This window comes from Nomascus leucogenys, chromosome 23 (assembly GCF_006542625.1).
Source record: "Nomascus leucogenys isolate Asia chromosome 23, Asia_NLE_v1, whole genome shotgun sequence".
Classification (NCBI taxonomy): domain Eukaryota; kingdom Metazoa; phylum Chordata; class Mammalia; order Primates; family Hylobatidae; genus Nomascus; species Nomascus leucogenys.
In genome coordinates this window covers 27062820-27084375 of record NC_044403.1, presented here as the reverse complement: position 1 = coordinate 27084375, position 21556 = coordinate 27062820, and the positions used below count along the sequence as shown (strand labels likewise).

The 21556-nt window shown below is 46.4% G+C and overlaps 1 protein-coding gene across 1 annotated transcript in view; it reads right to left on the bottom strand.

Annotated features, from left to right (window-relative positions):
- Positions 1-21556, bottom strand: part of ANO2 (anoctamin 2) — a 376891-nt gene that overhangs the window by 40485 nt on the left and 314850 nt on the right. The window contains exons 17-19 of the mRNA XM_030804747.1: positions 8429-8540; positions 6123-6180; positions 5878-5978 (exon numbers count right to left, since the gene is read on the bottom strand). Of these exons, the coding sequence (XP_030660607.1) occupies positions 5878-5978; positions 6123-6180; positions 8429-8540 (271 nt within the window). The remainder of the gene's footprint in view (positions 1-5877; positions 5979-6122; positions 6181-8428; positions 8541-21556) is intronic.

Here is a 21556-nt window from a genome sequence, read left to right as displayed (position 1 = left end):
AGATGCCTGGACAGAGAGTGGGGCTTCCACGGTGGTCCTGCCTGGGGCACCCACCAGAAGTAGAGGTGGCAGCTCATGTGAGCCTTTGGAAGATCCTGCACTTGGCCTTGCATCTCATTAGAGGCCCTTGGGAAGGAGTTATTTAGTTATTTTCTTTGCTGCTCTTGTTCAGTCTCTCTCATTACCATCAAGAAAAAAAAATCTTTGGCCCGCTACTGGTATGCCTTTGACAACTCCCAAGGCTTGCACTCTCATTTTTTACAAAGAGAAGGCAGATCTTAGTCAGAAAGCCTTGGAGAGGAAATAACGTCATTGATTGTTTAATAATAATGGTTTGTTTTCGTTGTATTTCTTTTCACATTATTTCCTATTTATGGAAACTGATGGTGATAGTTTTCCAATTTCAGAAATGTTCGGATTTTAATTACAAAGCAAGTTGGTTTGGAGGAAACTAATATGCAAATAGCTGTTTGCGTAGATAATGGGGGGAAATTTAAAAGTTGATTTAAAAACGGCCGAAGAGTGGGAAGCAATGTTCTAATTCAAGAAGCCTGCTAGATTGTAAGATTCTCAAGGCCATCAAAATTATGTTATTTTTTTCAATACACATACATGCGCACACACACGCATGTTTGTGCACACGCACATACAGAATCTAATGAGAATGTTGCACCCTCAGAGAAAGAGATAAATTATAGCTGACTACCTGGCCTACTAATAAGGGTCAATTAGACACTCTAAAACATTTAAAAATTTTCTTTGGAAGAATCTTACAAAATTGCTTTCAGAAGTAAAGGATCAACTAAAGATGATACATCTTTTAATTGTAAATTCTTATTACATTTTTATTCCCAAATATTCTTATCCAGCACCATCACCCATCTAACTCCCCAGACTTGCCTCTATTTAAAAAAAAAAAAAAATCTGGCCTTTAAAATGAATATGTATCTCCCTCGGGGAAAGAATTCCATGTAGGCTCTGAATGTACATAAGAGCTTTACTGCCCACTAAAAGCCACTGAGCCAGGAATAGAAGAGAAAATGACCGGCCCTGAGTGGTTCTCTCCAGTTTCACTCCCTGGAGCTGCGACACTTCCAAAGCATCACCGTTAAACATAAAAGCCTATATACCACACAGTAAAATGTTGGCCACCTGGAAACCCCAAGAATGGTTCTTTTTTCCTCAGATGTCCACATTTTATGTTTTCTGGATAGCTAAGCATTTATCCAGGATGGTTTTTAATTTAGTTCTGTTTTAACGTAAAAACCTTTTTTTTAAAGTTAGATGGAAATTTTTCTAGAATAACTTTGCCAAGGTCACACAGTGAGTATATTGTAAAGCCTGGATTTAAACCCATATCTGGTAGGCCAGGGAGCCCCCGTCCCTGGGCCACAGACCAGTACCCGTCCTTGGCCTGTTAGGAACTGGGCCACACAGCAGTAGGTGAGCAGCAGGTGAGTGAGTGAAGCTTCATTTGTATTTATAGCCACTCTCCATCCTCATTAACACCTGAGCTCCGCCTCTTGTCAGATCGGTGGCGGCATTAGATTCTCATAGGAGTGTGAACCCTACGTGAACTGTGCATGTGAGGGATCTAGGCTGTGTGCTCCTTATGAGAATCTAATGCCTGATGATCTGTTACTGTCTCCCATCACCCCCAGATGGGACTGTCTAGTTGCAGAAAAATAAGCTCAGCTCTCCCACTGATTCTACATTATGGTGAGTTGTAAAATTATTTCATTATATATTGCAATGTAATAATAATAGAAATAAAGTGTACAATAAATGTAATGCACTTGAATCATCCAAAAATCACATCCCACCCCTCCAGTCCACAGAAAAACTGTCTTCCAGGAAACCTGTCCCTTGTGCCTAAAAGGTTGGGGACCACTGTGTTAGGCCACCAAATCTTTGCCCTACGGATGTGTTAAAAACTACTGGGTCTAATTTTTATAATTTACATGACTCCTTCCTCACTGGCAGGATCAATCATCATTTCTCTTCTGACTGTGAAAGACTTATTTTCTGTTTATGTTGCATCTGTGTCATCCATGCTAGGTACTTCAACTCTGAACTGAAGGGATCTGATTTATTGAGAGTGGAAGATCCAGTAATCATAATCATAGTGATCTCATATGGCCAAACTCAAAATGCAACCTTTATAATTCTACAAATTATAAAGAACTTTGGAGATAAAAGACCCTAGGATTTGGCAAAAGAATTTTTGTTCTACATCCTTGAATTTAACTACATAATTATGTTGTACACATCCTCTGGTAGAATAGAAATTGAAAGCAAATATCTTCTGAAAGAGGAGTGGCTTGTATTTGGAATCAGCAGTGACCAGCTTTGCTCATTAGAGAGAAGTTCATAGGATGTTAGAGCTTGAAGACACCTTACATATGATTTTAATGCCACCACATTCATCAAGAGATGACGACAGTTAGACTCGGAGAAGCAGCTTGCCCATGGCTTTATGAGTTACTGTGCAACTGCCATTGTTTAAAGGGTGGCACATTTTAAAACATACAAAGTATTAAGCACACATCAATCATAAACAAGAAAATTTGGCCTTCGAGGCATACGCCATGTGCTATTTTCACCTGTTATGGAGTGGATGGAGTTGAGGGGTGGAGACATGCCAACGTGTTGTCCAAACACACACCTGAGTTCTTGCCTCTCTTGTATTCTATAAAAGCCTTCTAGGTCCAGAGAGAATGGGCTAAGTGGTAGATCAGATGACCAGGGATGAAAAAATGGGCATTCCATGCCTACAAGCTGTAAATAATTCTACTCAGAGCAAAATAACAATGTACTGGGAAGGCTGGTGTTTTTCCCAGATGTTTGAATAGGGACAAAGACTTCTCTTTGTAGCGGTTGTGGAGGGGCTGGCCTCATGGTTTCAAAGGGGCCAGATGTGGCTTTGGTACCGTCTGCATATTCTCTGGTTGTTTTTCCATAACAAATGATGTCTCTCTAAGATGGTAAGCTCCTAGAGAACAAGTGCCATCTGCCTGGAACAAGAACAAGCATCAGCTAGCTTTGCTTGACTTTATCACTGAGTGACTTTCTGTCAGAAAGCAGGGAACGGGGCACAGCTTCAGAGGCTGAATTTCTCAAGGTTGCTGACTTCCTGACTAATGACTAGAGGCTGATTTAGACAGGGAGGTGGAGTGAGGCACCCAGACACCAATGATCCCGCCAATCTTCCCCAAAGAAAACATATGCCCAAGTGCCCTCTGAGGTTGTCCCAGTACAAGGTCAGAAAAGCACCCTGCATGCTTAGATGACCCAGTGTTAGAAGGGAATGTTGTGGATTCTCATTCCTTGAAGCAAGGCTCTCATTAAAAATGATATTCTTTCCAGGTAAATTAAATTGTCTCAATTATAACTTTAGGTCTACAAATATATTTTTGAGGAAGACCAAAAGGGAGCCTTCTCTGAGGACCAAGGGAGCAGGTGGCTCTAGTATAATTTTACATGGAATGGGGGATTGGGATATACATCCTCTAGTGGTTCCATTCATCCCAAGCAACCTAGGACTCCACAATCTTTCAACAGATTGAGGGAGATTCTGGGCTTTTGCCCTTGCCAGGTCCCTGACATGCCCCAAGACCCTGGTCAAAGAACTGCCAGCTCATTGGGCCTTACCTTCTCCACCTGTAGCACCAACTGGGTCATAGGTGTTTGTGATAAAACCAGAATCAGTCTGTTGCTTGTTTAGAAAATGTATATATATATATGTTTTATACATATAAAAATTTCTATATAAATTTATATCTATACGAAATATAGATATATTTTATAAAATGTATATACACTTTATGTATAAATATATGCATTGATATATAAATATAGTTACATATTTATATATAAATCTCTGACCAGGGTCTTGGGGCATGTCAGGGACCTGGCAAGGGCAAATACATGTATGTGTACATATATATATATATGAAAATAAATAACATGGAAAAGGCCCAGCCTATCATGTTCATGGCCCAGCTGGCCCAGCCTATCAGAGTTGCCCATACACACACACACACACACACACACACACACACACACACCCCTAAGGGAAATTATTTCTTTAAAGAAAATGACGGCAGCACATCTTGCAACACATGATGATGGCAATCTTCTTTCAAGACACAGACACACCCTGGAAGAAACATCTCTGCTTCTTTTTTTTTTCCTTTTTTTCTTTTTTTTTTTTTGAGATGGAGTCTTGCTCTGTTGCCAGGCTGGAGTGCAGTGGCGTGTTCTCGGCTCACTGTAACCTCCGCCTCCCAGGTTCAAGCAATTCTCCTGCCTCAGCCTCCCGAGTAGCTAGGACTACAGGCGCACACAACCACACCCGGCTAATTTTTGTATTTTTTAAGAGAGATGGGGTTTCACCATATTGGCCAGGCTGGTCTCAAACTCCTGACCTCATGATCTGCCCACCTTGGGCTCCCAAAGTGCTGGGATTACAGGGGTGAGCCACCACACCTGGCCAGAAACCTCTCTGCTTTTGAAGGTTTCTTTGACTGCTCCCGAACTCCTGACCTTTACTTATTCTGAATTCTGAATTCATACACAGCATATGCAGTTATATTCAGTCTATTTTGTCTCCCAGACTAAAAAGTTAAGCTCTGAGAAGACAAGGGCCGTTTCATCTACATTTGTCTTTTACTGTCTTAGCCATATGAGCCATGAGAGAGAGGCAGTGGTATCCCCTGCAAGTTCCCCTGCAGTGTAAACAGTGTTATTCCTGGTTATGTAGCTCAGGGCCTACTCTCTGGCCTTTAAAGAATACAATATTCTCTGTCAGCCACTTTATTCTAAAACAAATGCCTTTGTTGCTTAAAGTAGCCACACTGAATTCCAACAGCTGCAGCTAAGAACCCTGGGCAAAAGTGAAGAAATATATTTGGAAAGAAAGAGATTTTAAAAGTTTCATTATTGGAGGACTTCTCGAAACAATGTATCTCTAAGAAGATGAAAAGTGTGTCACAGAATCTTATGGGCACTGTCTGACGATTACATCCATCCCAGAATGGTCATCTTTAAAGTGACTTACGAAGGACCCTGGGCCTGGAACAAGCTGTCCATCCTATCCTCCTAAGCAGAACTGGCCCAGCCTCTCGGTTACCCCTGGGCATCTCTGTCATTCCCTAGCTCTCTGATGCTGCGCTGCCTGAAAGCAACCCCTGAAACAGATTCTCCTTCAAAACCACAAGGCAATAGGAAGGAAAGGCAGAGGGGGTTACATTTTTCTTTGACCTGTAAGCATATTTTAACTTGCTCCATCCTTCTTTCTTTTAGATCCAGTATAAAGTGAGTCCGTGTTTATTTTCGTGACTATCTCAATGCAAAACCTGATTGAAAGAAGTCCTACGACATTTTCATAAAACCCTGGGGAGTATAGGGGAGAATCCACATGATAATAACTCATTCACCAACTATTTCACCCTCCCCTCCTAAGATTATGTATTCCACATTTTCTTCTTAGAGATTGTCCTAAATGATTCCATTACATTTCAATAATTCACATTCATCTATCCACCATAATGAAAGTCTCTTTTACTCACTCACTGAGAGGACAAATAGCATTAAAATATTATGCACTCTGGGGGCCAAGACATCTGACTCCTGGCTCTGCTACTTACTAGTTATGTGCACTTAAGCAAAGGGTAAACCTTTCTGAGCCTCCAACATCCCAAATCAGATTGGCAAGCAAGGTTTGCCCCATGGGGGAAGTTATTGGCAAACTGACAGAGAATTAAATCACCAAGCTGTCTAAGAAGAGGAAAGGCCATAGAAAACCTGCGGAAAGGCTGGCACTTCTGGGCTAACCCCTGGCAGCAAGGAGAGAGGTTAGAGGAGTTCATTACATACGGGACTCCAATCTCAAAGACGTTGTTCTGGATCAACTGCTTCCCCAACATGATGATGCTGAGCTGAATGCAGAGCTCCATGAGACAGCCCCCCGGAGCACACTGCAGGGAGAAGATGAGGAAAGGACTGGTTAGAACAAAGGGCAGCTCTGAGAAGCAGGGGCGCGAATGAAGCCATGCTGTGCTGGAGATAAGAATGGGGCTGGGTTGGGGTGCCAGGCACGAAACACTAGTGGCTGTACTTGCCTCTTCCATGCGGTAACCATCGAATACATAGACGTAGCTTCCAGGCCTGCCCACAAACCTGAAATCAAACAGTGTGGGAAGAGTTAGGGGAAGAGAAAGCATGCAGGGTAGCTTGACGACATGTCGTCTGAGGGGAATACCACCACAACGGTACTTTTCGAAAGCACTGGTCAGGGCGAGTGCTAGATCACTCAGGGATAGGAGCGCACACCGTTATGAACAAGTAATCCCCTGTAACACCTGGGGTTCACTTCTTAACCCAGTCAAATGTCAGAAGATAGGAATAAGCTGGGCAGGGGATAAAGCTGGGCCTGGTGTGTGTGCGTGTGTGTGTGTGTGTGTGTGTGCGTCTGTGTGTGTGTGTGCCTAAACACCATGAGGTTTGGATTATCTCTAAGTGCACTGTTGTCACACCTTCTTCCCTAGCTAGTGTCAAGAACACAGCTCTGGTTGCAACTCCTTAGTAAGACTTTCTGATTCCCAGGAAAGTGAGGGTGAGATGGACTAAAGTTGCAAATAGAGATTCCTGGGGTCGGAAAAGAAAAAATCTCGACTTCTTGCTGAAAATATTCAAAGGAATAAAAGAAGCTTGTCTCATTCCTCTTCTAAGTAGAGTCTATTTTATTGGGGGATAATAAGACTGTGCAGGTCGGGGAAGCAAAATGGTAAAAGCCCACAATGGAACCAGACAGACAATTGGAATAATCCTACTTACTTGCAGCGTCATCCCCGTGTTCACCTGTTGAAATCCTACTCATCCATTTAAGGCTAAGTGTAAGCCTTTCCTTTGCTGAAGTCTTCTTGTTGTCTCCGTTCATAACTGTTCCCCCAACACTTTCTTTATACCTCTTATTATATCACTTACTGGATATAATCACTTACTGGAGATTATAGTGCGCTGTTGCTTAGGCTATCTCTTCTAGCATACCACAGTTCATCTAAGGGTCAGGATCCTTTTTTCTTGCCTAAAACGTCATATGCATGTAATTTGCTTTTGCCACTAAATCTACATTGAAAGCACCAATGAAGTGTATACTTCTTAATATGGACAGTCTCACGCTTTCATAATTTCAGGACAGCCAAGGGGAGAGGTCCTGAGAATGGGGCTGTGCTTTGGATGACAAACGCCTCTGTAAGAAATTATCAAGTGTGGATGATGACAGCTCATGCTATTGGTGCCTGCTTAATGAGCTTTTACTTCTAGGGAAGCTTTCCTGATGTTGTTGGTTGATGCCTATTGGGAAATTTCCTTGTAAGTAGCCAACTGGCTTGATCATAAACAATATTTATCAAAGTGATTTTATATCCAGACTGATCGTAAAATAAAGAATTTCACTGGCCTTTGTCCCTGGTTCCTGCATGAACATCTAAATCCTTCGAATTTCCCTTGACAGGAGCGTCTTTGTTACTCCTGGCAGACCCCAGGACTATACCTAAATTTATGCTAATGAGATTACTCAGGATGGGGGCAGGCCATGCCAGAAAGATCAACCATGTTGGCTGAGGCTTTGAGTCATGTGATACCAGCCCAATCTCAGGGCAAGGGAAGGGCACTAGAGATTGAGTTCCCTCACATAGCAAATGATTCTATCAATCATTTGTGATTGACAGAATCACAATCCAATGTGCCAGGAGGGTGACACATCCTGAAGACACGGAAGCTTCATGATTAAGAACCTCCTAAACCTAGCTCTATATGTCTCTTCCATTTGCTGATTTGGATTTACATCCCTCTACTACTATAAAACTTCAGTTGTAAGTATAGCACATTTCTGAGTTCTGTGAGTCATTCTAGTGAATTATTGAATCTGATGGAGTAATGAGAGCTCTGGACTTACAGCCAGTGGGTCATAACTGCCAGTGGCCTGAGAATCCCAGAGCTTGCCACTGGTGTCTGAAATGAGGGAAGTCTTGTGAGGGGCTGTGCCCTTAACCTATGAAATCTGTATTAACTACAGGTAGTTGGCATCGGAATTGCATTACAAGATCCAGGAGCCACTGGCTAGACATGAAATTCCCTCCTGCCTCATCCTCAAAGTTGAGAGACACAAATTCTTTCAAAACTCTCTCTTCAGGGACCACAGCCAAATCCCTGTAAAGTGCCAGGGTCATCAGAGTCTGAAGATGCTAATTCAAAATGATTGCCTGCTAACATTCCTTCTCCATGGGAAGGCAGGTGAAAGTGGGGTGGAGAAGGGGCTGACACTGAGTGGACAATGGGGACAGGCTGACCCTATTGTCCTGACAGTAGAGAACCCAGTCTTAGTGGCAAATTGCCTTTCTACACATGACACCATTATACTCACCTCCCCTTGAAAAAGGCCACATAGAAGATGGGGGAGTAGGCATTGACAAACTTGAGCAAGAAAGCTTTGAGGATCAGGCGCTCTTCGAAAGTCTGTTCTGTTTTCGGAACCTCTGTAAGAGAAGAGCGAGGCTGAAGAGATTGGGGTGAGATTTCTCACCTCTCCAGAGTTTTCACCTAGACACGAGCTACTATCTCTCAGCTGACTCCTTCACAGCAAAAATCATGAGACCCATCTCTCCGGCACATTAGAACTGAAGTCATCTGGGAGGCCCCAGGTGGTCTGCCAGGTAATACGAAGTTACAGAAGGGTAAAAAATATAGGATCACTGTCTTTCTCCGTCCACCTCCCTCCTCTTGTCTGCTCAAGCAGTGGTTTCACACCGCCCTCCTCAAAGAGGGCCATGAGCATGCAGAGCTTGCAACCACCCCCTTTTCTGCACCAAGGGGAATTCAGTTTTCACCTGTGTCATTTCCACTTCCATGAGATTTTACTGAACCAAGGTCCCTGGTCAAAAAGCTTATTAGCCACTGAACTAGAGTTACAAGGGTACCATGACATGATTCCTCTTTCTCTCCTTCACTTTTAGCAGAAAAAATGCTGAATGAATTTGAGCATTAATTTGGATGAATGCAGGAAAGCATACATCTGCGTGTCCTGTGGGGAACCTAAGACATTTCCCGGTCATTCACTCAAATGATGAAGGCTTGTTATAGACAAGATGAGTGAAACAAACAGCTTAAGCCTAAGGTCTCAGACTCGTAGGTCACGGGCCCAGGGTGTTCTATCAGGTCCAAGCAGAGGAGTCAGCTGGCATTCCCAGAAGGACTCAGAGACACTGAGCAGAAACCTCATCGGTGCCTTCAGAAGACTAGAGACACAGGAAGCTCCAGTGGACGATGGTTCAGGACACTTAGGAGGGACTCCACAGACCATGACACATGGCATGGCAAGGACAAGAAGTGACAGGGTGTTCTTAGTCCATTTGGGCTGCTATGACAAACTACCATAAACTGAGTATTCATGAAAACCTGGCATTTACTTCTCAAATTCTGGAGGCTTGGAAGTCTGAGATCAAGGTAGATCTGGTGTCTGGTGAGGGCCTGTCTTTTGGCTCATAGACAGCACCTTCTCACTGTCCTCTCATGGTCAAGGGGAAAGGCATCTCTCTCAGGCCTCTTACACAGGGCTCCTTCCCATGTATATGTGCTCTGCCCTCATGACCTCATCACCTCCCAGATACCACACCTCCTAATACCATCACCTTGGCGGTTAGAATTTCAACATAGGAATTTTGGGGAACACAAATATTAGGCTTATAGCACAGGGCCAGTGTCTTCAGAGGTAGAAGAAAAGCACTAATACTACATCATATGGACCAAGAAGCACAGCCTGAAAGTGGGCTGAGCACAGATACATGACGACTGGGCCACGCCAGCTGAGGAGTTCTGCATCCAGATGAGACTAGTGTATGGGCCCCCTAACTTGCCTGCTCCACAAATACACATATAGCTTTTGTAGGAATCGCTGAAGAAATGGACACAAAACCTTGTTTCTTCCGTGGAATACCCTTCCCTCATCCATCTCCTTATGCAGAAATCCTTCATATCCTTTAATATCCAGGTGAGTTACTACCACACTCTCCAGATCAGACTGTACAACACTCTCCAGATCACACAGTACTGCATCCTCCAGACCACACAGTACCACACTCTCCAATTCACGCCATACCAAACTCTCCAGATCACACAGCGCCACACTCTCCACATCACACCATAACACACTCTCCAGATCACACAGTACCGCATCCTCCAGACCACACAGTACCACACTCTCCAATTCACGCCATACCAAACTCTCCAGATCACACAGCGCCACACTCTCCAGATCACACCATAGCACACTCTCCAGATCACAGTGTACCACCTTCTCCAGATTACACCGTACCGTACTCTCCAGATCACACTGTACCACACCCTCAAGATCACAATGTACCACACTCTCCAGACCACAGTGTACCAACCTCTCCAGATTACACCGTACCACACTCTCCAGATCACACTGTACCATACTCTCCAATTCACACCATACCAAACTCTCCAGATCACAGTGTACCACGCTCTCCAGATTATGTCGTACCGCACTCTCCAGATCACACTGTATCACAACCTCAAGATCACACCATACCACACCTTCTGGATCACAGTGTGCCACACTCTCCAGATCACACTGTACCACACCCTCAAGATCACAATGTACCACATTCTCCAATTCACACCATACCAAACTCTCCAGATCACAGTGTACCACCCTCTCCAGATTACGTTGTACCGCACTCTCCAGATAACACTGTATCACAACCTCAAGATCACACTGTACCACACTCTCCGGATCACAGTGTGCCACACTCTCCAGATCACACAGTGCCATGCTTTCTTTCTGGAAGCATTACTACATGCCTTCAGCAGGTAGATTTTTTTTTGTTTTCTTCCATTATGCTTTATATGTCCCTGTGTTAACTACCCACACCCACGCCCTTTGAAAATTGACAACAGTCATTATCACTGATTCCTCAGTCCATGTGTTTGGATTCTCCCTAAGGCAAGGATTTAGGAGGAAGTAGTTTATTTGAGAGGGGCTCCCAGAAAGCTTTGTGAAGGAGTGGGATGGTGAGAACGAGGAGAGTGGAAACCTAAGATAAATGTGCTTATGAACAGGTTAATGCTGCATCAACTGGGGTTCAGTCCCACTGGAGACCTCCTAAGAAACTGTGTGAAGCACACCTCCAAATTTGCACACTGAAAGGGGAGACCAAACAGGAGCCCCTCCCTGCCTGAAGGTCACCTTTGGGGCCAACTCCCTGGCTCTTCCAGCCTGTCCTATGCACGGGTGAACCTGCTCCCACAATCAGAGAACGCCCATAGACAGAGAGTGGCAGGAAGCCATTGGTGCAAAGAGGAACCATCTGAAGGTCACCTCCAGGGTGGGCCAGTGGGAGGTGGGTGCTGCACAAAAGCATCTGCTCCCATCCTCTGTGTATGATAGAAGGCATCATACATAGGTGTGCACTGTCATTATCTCACTTAATCCTCACCTCCCTGGGTGAGGGAGGTATTACATTTCACTTCTGTAGATGAAGGGAATTGATGCCCAGAGAGGTTACAGCCTTGCTCAAGATCACACAGCAGGTAAGTGACAGATGTAAGATGTGAATCCAGATCTGCCTGCCTCAAAAAAACTAGTTTTTAACAACACCACTTTTTGCAATCAGAATGTTTGACCCATTATTGTTTTCATCAAACACTCTCTTTCACCTCCCCACCTTCCACTCCCAGTCTACCTGATGCGCCTAAGAAATATTTGTACTTTGCAGGTCACATTCCTCAAGCACCAGCTGTGTGTCAGGTGCCAGGCCAAAATGAATAGTTTTCCCCTTCCTTCAAGGAGCTTCACTGAGCAAGGTCTCTGTGGAGAGGCTTTTGCTCACTGCCAAGTCTCTCCCAGATTGACCTGTCAGCAGCACGGTATCATCTCCCATCTCATGGCAGAAAGAGTCTTAGGGAAAGGCTGCATTGCCATGTTCCAGTTTCCCACACAGCACAGTGAGCCCTTAATTCACTGCCAATCCTACAACACTGTCTTGAGTATTAGGAGATGATGCCGCTGGCAGCAATGACTGCTCTTACTGGTGCATTACCAACAACCCTCTCACACTGCACAACTGCATGTGTCAAGATGGCCCTTTAGAGGAAGATCAAAGCACCTAGGCCTCCCCTGAGTCTTGGAGAGCCTCTAATGTATCCAAGGCTTGAAGACCACCAATGCAGGGGTCTCTGTGTGGGGACTAAGCTGCCAGAGAAGACTCAATGGGATTGAGAACTGTAGTGAATAGGATTACTTTTCTGAGCATCTTCAACTGCATAATGCATTGTTTAGGAAATACTGTATTTGGTAAAAATGTCGTAAAAGATTTAATAAAAATATAGGTAGACACGTACAGATTGTAATATTAAAAATTCATCTATAGCAAGGGTTATTGCAGGAAGAATAACTCTGGAGGACAAGAGCAGACCTCCAAGAGTCCTACTTGTGTGAGGCCTCCCCAGCCTCCTGGGTGAGATAGGGAGGCAGAGATTGGCCAGGGGCTCATCACATGCATTCCCTCCTCCTGGATACACAGCTAGATGGGGGCAATATGAAGGAGCTGCAGCCAGAGAGACATGAGTGGAGGTGGCGTATGCTGCTTCCAAGCCTGGGCCTCAATGTTTCCTGTGAGGTCCTTTGCTCTCTCTATCTCTCTTCCCTCATCTCCTGTGGAAAATGTCAATAGCATCACTGGAAAGAGGAAGCCCAGATTCCTGAATTGCCATGCGGAAGGCTGTCCTCCAAACGTCTGGCTTAACTACAATAGGAGCAAGAAGTAAATGTTGGAGGTTTACAACATTTCTCCTGAATGTGCTCCAACATTTAGATTTTGCTGAAACTGAACTACTGCAGCTGGTGAGGGAAGCTGGGACAGGCAGGTCCTTGGAACTTTCCTAAATGAAGAGAAAGACTTGCCCCAACTCAAGGCCTCGTAAAGTATGGACAGTGTTTCTGAGCAGGCCCAGAGGTCACTGAGGGTGGCTAGAGCCAAAGTCCAAGGCCTATATGCCTGTTGAGCCAGTCATCAGTTGTAGGTGAGGAGAAGTGTGTTTGAGAGAAAGTGTTTGAGTATGACACTCTAATACTGTCTAGTATAAATCACTGGTAATTAACGCCAACATTATCCAAACAGCACATCCTCCAAAACTGAGCAAGTTAAACAACATTTTGGAGTTCTAAGAAAGACCTGCAGTAATTCAGAGAGGAACTTTCTAAGCTGTAGATACAGTAGTAAAACAGTATTAGTGGAGAATGGCAGCAGAGCCAGGGGACTAACAGCATCTGTCATAGTCTGAGCTTGATCAGAGACCTATTAAAGAGACACGCAGGGGTGAGACCCTGGGACCCACGGCCCTGGGAAGGGACTTGAGAGTGGGAAAGCTAAGCGATCCTTTGGCGCTACTTTGCAAAGAGCATTGCCTGCTAGGGAATCTGGAGAGAGCAGCATAATTCTACAGGGGTTGAACTGGAATTCTACAGGAGTTGAATTGGAATTCTATAGGGGTTAAATTGGAATTCTACAGGAGTTGAACTGGAAATCTATAGCAGGAATTGAATTGGAATTCTACAGGAGTTGAACTAGAATTCTATAGGAGGAGGAAAAGCCTTCCGTGATATTCCTCTGCTGGTGGAAAGCTTTGTGGTTTTCTCCTTCCGGTCCTGCCTGGGTGGGTATGGCCCCCTGAGATAAAAGACCTGGGTGATCCTGTACTGCTTCACCAAATAATCATCTGGATAATGATTTGTGCTCACCATTTACAGCTAGCACTGCCGCTTCTGTCATTCCTTCTATAGTTATGTATGTCAGCAAATGCCCCATAAGATCTTTAGCTTCTTAGGCCTTTCCCCTCTCTGCCACCAAGAGGCCAGGTCCCCCCCGCCTGATTTGTGCATATCAGGTCCTCACCTGCCTGAACATGCCACATCCCCATCTTCGGCCTGATTCTCATTCCCCTTAACTACAGGAGACAATTCTGAGGCCCAGTGGAAGTGTCTGCCATTGAAAGGTCACTTTCGGTTTCAAGATGTCATCACTCTGCACCCTCATATGACTCTGAACCCTCGCGCTCACCGCACTCCCACTCTTGCCCCACCCCTGCATACAGTTTGGAAGGCTTTTCTCCATAAACAAGGTCCCAGAGAGACATCTTCCAGGCAGATCCCAGCTATTGCCAGATGTGCTCTACTATGAACATGCATTGAATAAATAAATGAGTGAGTGAATGACAGGAAAAATGTGTTTGGAAGAATGAAAAAAAATTTTGTCCCATATTAAAAATTCCGTGTCATATTCCAAGGAGGACAAATTCTAAGGAGGGACTTTTTTTCTGAGCAGATGACAGGTGTAACCATATGACAGGAGCAGCCAGAAGACTCAAACTCACCGACCTAACATAAGAGAGGGGGGTGCTGGAGTTGGAGGCAGGACCCAGAAGGGTGAGGGCCAGTGCGATGGGAGGGGAAGGGCAGAGAGGAAACGGACGGACAGGTGTGGGGAGGGCCCGCTGGGAATTTTCATTAAGTGCTGCTGTGAGGTTTGCAGCGTGACCTCTTCGTGTGCCTCTCCACAGAATCTTCAATCATGATTCCTTGAAAGTGTTCTGGATTCGCTCTTGGGGGACTGCTGAAGGACTGGGTTCTACTTCAAGATGAGCATGGGGAAGGAGCGGCAACTGATCTGGGTAACAAATGAGAGAGATTAGGGAAACAGGCAGACACCGTGGAAGGCAGAGGAGGAGAAGAGGAAGAAGAAAGAGAAGGGAAGGGGGAAAAAGAAGGAGGAAGAGGGAGGAGGGATGAAAGGAAAGGAAAGGAAGGAAGGGAGAACTTTCCAATAGGATGTTTTTTCTTTTTCTTTTTCTTTTTTTTAACAGGAATTTGAGCCTCTGTCCAGTGTGCCTGAGGCATCCAATTTAACAATAACACAACCACATCTCATCTCTTTTAAATATTTTGGGGGCAAGAAAATTTCAGCCCATGTCACCTAAAAAAATAAGTAATCAGATCTGAGGGTCTGAAAATTTGGAAAACATATCTTGAAAACATATCTAGAAGGTGATCGGGATGAGATGTGGAGTGGCACATGTCTTTAATTTTATTTTATCATCCCCTTTGAACTGTGCGTCCTCAGATCTCCCAGTCCCTACAGGAATTTCCTCCAAGTTCCCTGCAAAGAGGATCTAGCCATTTCAGAGGCCTTTCCTCCAGCTGGAAATGAGTGACTCCCTTCCTCCATACTGATAAATCATAGGCCTGGCTATTATTTATGAGTTTTATTTCTAAAAAAACAGCCTGTGCCTGTGCTTTAGGGCCATGAGCCACCATAAATAAGGAGCATTTCCAATAAATGATCCAAATCCATGTGACAGGCCACAAAATCAGCTTGGCGCCCCAGCTTGGAGCAGCTCTGAGTCACAGTGTGTGCTTGGCTGAGACTTCTGGGAAAGGGGCCTCAGGGAAGCACCTCCCAGTGAGGGAACAAATGAAGGTTTGAGGCAAGGAGCAATGCCACAGCCTGGAGTGCCACTTTGACTTTCGGATCCCTCTCACAAGCCAATACAGAGGGCCTCACCTGCCTAGGACAGAGACTACATGACTGAAGAAATGGAGCAAGTGGGCAGGTGCAGTGGCTCATCCCAGCACTTTGGAAGGCTGAGGAGGGCAGATCACTTGAGGCCAGGAGTTTGAGACCAGCCTGGTCAACATGGCAAAACTCTGCCTCTACTAAAGACACAAAAATTAGCTGGGCGTGGTGGCATGCAGTTATAATCCCAGCTACTCGGGAGGCTGAGGCATGAAAATCGCTTGAACTCAGAAGGCAGAGGTTGCAGTGAGCTGAGATTGTGCCACTGCACTCTAGCCTGGGCAACGATGCAAGGCTCTGTCTCGAAAAAAAAAGAAAAGAAAAGAGGGAAAGAAATGAAGAAATGGAATGGAGCAAGTGTTCCCAGAGGCCAGGTGGGGTGGGGTGACATCTGAAGGTCAGGAAGGGCTGTCCGCATCTCAGGCCACTAGGCAGGATTCCTCATAAGACAGACTTCTGGAGGGGTCTGAATCTCAACCCCATGAAAAAATGGTCCAGCCTTGTGCTTTGAACAACTCCAAATAAAGCACCTTTAGATTCCATGGCTATGGGGATATGACGGAGGGGAATCTAAGGGAGAGAGGGTGAGGAGGTAGACAGGCAACCCTCTCTATTATTCATGTGCCCCTAACATAGCACCTCCGCCGGGAAGCACCCCAGGTTGATCAGAGGCCATCTGAAAGTTTCACCTGCTTCCAACCTGTGGAGCAGGATCCCGACAAAGAGGGCAGACTCCACTTCCCACCAGAAAGGACAGTCGGGAATTTCTGTGCAGAGCCATTCCCACCAGCAGCCCTTTTCTTTTAAGTGTTAATCCTCCGCTGCATCGTGTCATGAAAAAATATGAGTGCAAATGACCCAGCTGTAAACTGCCTTGGAAAACAATTAGTATGAAAGCCCAGCTTCATCCCAGGGGGCCAGCTCAGGACTCAAAGTCCCCGGAGCTCCATCCTAAGCCTATGGAAACATGACAGCCAGGAGAGGACGCCAGCTGCAGGCTCTGAATCTTGGAAAAGCAGCTCCTCCTGACTGGTGTCTTCGACAGCCCAGCTGGCAAATGCATAACGATGGCAGCAAAAAAGAACAAGAAGATGCCCAAGCAAAACTGCCTGCTCTTCCCCTTACCTCTCCCTAAGGCAGGTCATGCCTTTGCAAACAGCAATGTTTGCTGACAGCACAACCATCTGGGCTGCCCTTCATTTGGGAATGGGGGGCGGGTGGAGGGACTGTCTGGGTACCTGGTGTCATGCTGTTGCCTTGGTAGTGCCACGGGTAGGGTGGAAATCACCCTAGGAGAAGCCAGCCAGCTGGGTAACAAGGCAGCCAGCGCATGACCTGAAGGAGCTGAAAGCCCCCGACCTGGGGATCTGGAGGGTGTGCCTGAGATACTCCTGCGGTCCAGAGAGCTTCCTAGCACAGGGGGCCTATCCCTCAGAGTCAGGAAGGTAACTCTTGCCCCTATGCAAAGGAGCATGAGACCTACAGTGCTAGCTAGCAGCCTAGGCCAGGGTGACAGCGCCCCTGGCACATCTCCTTTTAAGGAAAAAGGGACCTAAACAGGAAGGGAGCACTGGAGAGAGAGAGAGAGAGAGACAGACAGAGAGAGAGACAGACAGACAGACAGAGACGTATTCTGTTGCGGGCCAATCATGAGAATCCTCCTATATCTAGCACCTGCTATGTGCCAAGCACCATACAAGCACTTGACAACTTCCCTAAGATGTTTCTCCCTATGGCAAGGACAGGAGTGAGGAGAGAGCAAGAAGGTGTGCCCTGTCCCTGATCACAGACACCCCCAACACCCCTGGGTCACCTGGCAAATGCACACACTGGTCTAGAACCTGAGGGAGGAGGCATATCGTCAGTCCATCCTCAGCCCACCCCTCATATCTTCCCAGAGGAAATTCTCCTGCCTTTCCCACCATTATCTTTTCTCATTCGACAAATATCTATTAAGGATGATCATGTGCCAGGCGTTGGGCACCAGGTGTGCAGTGGTGGACAATCCAATAAGCTCCCACCGTGTGGAGCTCCCAGTCTAGAAGGGTGAGGGCGACAACTGCAACCGTTTTAGAGAGCGCTGAGTGTTGAAGGAATATGTAGTGAAATGAGAAGCAGAAGGAAAGGGCGATGGGAAGGGTGATGGGAAGGCTGTTTTGGTCGGAGTGGTCAGGAAAGGCCTCTGAGGAGGTGACCTCTAAGCTGAGACCTGCAGGGTAAGGAGGAACCAGCCCCAGGGGCTGGGGAGAGCTCCAGGGGGAGGCATCAGCCTGGGCAAAGTCTTGATGGAGAGCCCCAAGGCTGTGCAAGGAATTGGCCAGTCCACACAACCGGAGCATCCTGAGCCTGGTGGAAGTACCGGGAGGGGGAATTGGAGAGGAAGGCCGGAGAGTAAATGTGGGGCTCTGTGAGCCACAGGAAGTACAATGGGAAGCTGTTGTAGGTTTGTGAACAGGGGAAGAATGTGACAAAATTAAATTTTTAAAAAATCACAGAAAGTGAACCGTGTGGGGGGGAGTGCGGCAGAGAGACAGAAGTGGAAGCAGAGAGACAAACTGTGAGTGTGTCATTGTCCAGGCACAAACCAGTCAATATGAGGATGAAACTTGTGAAAAGTGGTCAGATCTGGGATATGTTTGAAGGTAGAAAGAACAACACTTACCAGCAGACTGGATCCTAGGGGTGAGAGAGAGAGAGAGCTCCAGGGAGTGACAGTGCCAGGGAGAGAAAGAGAGAGCCAGGATAGCACTTGGACTTCGAAGTGAGCATATGGGTGGCTGGTGGTGCCATCTCCTGAGATGGGAAGAATCGGTGAAAGGCACCAGGTTTGGAGGAAAAATTAAGTGTTCAAAGTTGGACACATTAAATTCTTGGCCCCTGTGCTTCTCCTTGGCCCGTGATTCTGCTATCCAAAACCCAAAACCCGCAAACCCCAGCTCATGACCCAAGGCCGTTAGAATATTGTATGAACCGAGAATCATCCTTCGAAGTACCCAGCCAGCTTGGAAGAGTCAGCACCTCAAGCAAATCCAAGCCTCAATGTCAAGGTTGGATTGGGTGACTTCCCAGGTACTTCCTGCTTCTGGTCTTCTGTGCTCCACAATATGATTTATGAGGCTTTGACCGAAGAATAGAGGGGGACTCTGGGCTGGAAGTCAGAAGACCTTTCTGTCTAAGAGTCCCCAGATAACGGAATTTATCTTTCTGAGCCTCAGTATCCTAATTCATAAAATGGTACCTTCCTTCAACATTTGTTGGGAAATACAGCATGGAAAGCATCAAGCATGGTGTAAGGGCTCAAAGATTTGCTCTTATTATGAAGGCACAGCAAGGCACTGCAGAGATTTGCACATTTGTTTCCACTTCCTTAGCAAAAGAAGTGTTAGCAAGTTAGCTAACAGTCCCCTACAGAGCCCTCTTAGAAGGTTGGGGAGTGCATTTTGGCATCACGTGGGGTGGTGAGGTCCCTACTGAGGGCCAGGGAGGTGAAATAGGCAATCATAGGATCTGTTGCGTTTTGAAGATTGAAGGCGGCAAGCTGTGTGCTCCCAGGGTGGGTTCCCAGGGAGAGCAGGGGCCCTTGCTATGGGTCAGGGTGTCGGATGGCAGCCTGGAGATGCAGGTGGAGGTAACATATGTGTCCTAGAAACAGGAAACCCTGACAGCTGCAGCCCCTAGACTAAGCCCAGCCTAAAGGAGAAGAGTGTCCTCCCTGGAAGAGCCCATGCTGCCCAGGCCTGGAGTATGGAGGGGCCACCTCAGCCGCAGTCCAGCGTCTCCCATCAGAGGGGTGGGGCCAGTGTCCAGCAGCAATGTTCTGTAGGAGTGAGACCCAAGGAGCGAAGGGCAGGTTCTACCCAGGCATCTCCCTGTTTAACTTCGGATGTTGGCCTGACCCCTCTACCACTGAGTATTGCAGCAGGAAACAATTCCCCTTGGATGGTTCAAAGGAAGCCACTCTAATGAAGCCCTTACTCATAGCAGTGAAGACACAAGGAGAGGAAATGGCATGGCTGATGCCCAGGAAGAACCAAGAGGGGGAATTCATCCTGCAGGAGCTGCAGTTATGAAGAGATGAATTTTCTGCAGAGACGTGGGAGGGTCAGGGAGAAGCAGAGGAAAACACCCCAATTCCCTAGTGAGGTAGAGAGGAGATCTGGGGAGAAAAGGTGCAAACAAAGGAGGAGCCCCACAGCCCTTCCTTCTCTTCTGGATGCTTTAGTCCCTGGGCTCCTAGAAAATCCAAAGAGAAAGAGAGGAAGATATTGGACTTCTTGCTAACAGGAGAGAAGAGTGCTCCAAGGACTTTGTAGGGAAATGAGAAATGTGTTCATGGTCGCAGCTCATGTTTGGGAAGGAATTCTTACCAGTAATACTAAGTGTTCTAAACAGCAGAATTACTGACCATCGTCTTATATAACTGGTAGGGGTGCTCCACATACTTGGGCTATAACCGTACTCACATCGTTTTATTAGTAGTCACAGCCTCCTGCCATCCTCTCTGTTTCCCAGACAACATTTAGAATAATTTAAGCCAACATCACGGAGGGGGCCCCCAACAAGCATAGAATCCCCCCTGGCCACACCCTGGGAGGCTCTTTCTCCCCGACTGCCTGAGGCCACCCAGAGAGCCAGGAGCCCCAGAGAGTCAGGATCCTGGTGCAAAGCAGGAAGAGAATACAAGCCAACAGACCCAACTTTCAGGCCAGACTGCAAATGGCCAGCACTGTGGTGTCCCCGCAGAAAGGCATAGGCCCCATTCCCCTCTCCAGCCCACGCCGGCCAGGCCCACGCATGTCCTGTGCTGGACTCTGTCCCTGATCAGGCTCCACTGCAGAGAGCAGACCCCCCATCCCAGAGCACTGCATCTAATAAAGCCAACACTTCCACCCTGTGCTCCAAAAACAAACACTGTCTACATTTAGAAAATTCGATTCATATATGCTCAAAATATTCTTCTTTAAAGAATGTTTAGTGCCCCAGCAGCCATTTGTATCTGTGATACTGATTTTTCCCCCGTTCTTTTCCTTTCCTCCTGCTCTTCTCTCCTCAGTAATAATATATTGCCTTTTGCTAGCGTAGCTTAGAATTGGAGGAAAAGTTTAGACTCAAGACTTCCTGGTAGGGGCCAGGCACACTGGCTCACACCAGTAGTCCCAGCATTTTGGGAGGCTGAGGCAGGAGAATCACTTGAGCCCAGGAGTTCAAGACCAGCCTGGGAAACAAAATGAGATCCCCTTCTCTACAAAAAGTTAAAAAAAAAATTAGCCAGATGCCATGGCACACACCAGTAGTCCCAGCTACTCAGGAGGCTGAGGTGGAAGGATCCCTTGAGCCCAGGAGTTCAAGGCTGTTGTGAGTTATGATCATGCCGCTGCACCCCAGTCGGGGCAACAGAGCGAGACCCTGTCTATTCTTGAAAAAAGAGAGAGAGATTCCTGGTGGCCTTTCAAATTTAAAAAAAAAATTCTTTCTTTTTTAAAACTTATAAAGCTTGCAGGACCCCAAAGCCTGTGGAGCTCCGCTCTCTCTGTGCATGTGGGACAGACGGCTGCACTCACAGCTTGCCTCCCGGCTGTCCTCCCTGCCTGGGGCATCTGACCCACATGGCTGTCCCCATCCCCAGAAATACTTGAACTCCTGTCATTCACATATGTGAGTGCACTGCATTTTAAATCTTCTGGAGCCTTTGTGGTGTTTCCTGTTGCTCTCCCAATAAATTTAAACTTTTCTGGGCAACAAGGACAGCTACATATTAAAAGGCACTAGAGTGTCACGGTTTTAGCAAGGACAATGGGGCTAGACTCACCACTTATCAGTTCCATGACCTTGGGCCTCTAATTTTATGCTCTGTGTCTTCAGTCTTCCTGTCTCTAAATGGGAGTATTAAGATTACCTAC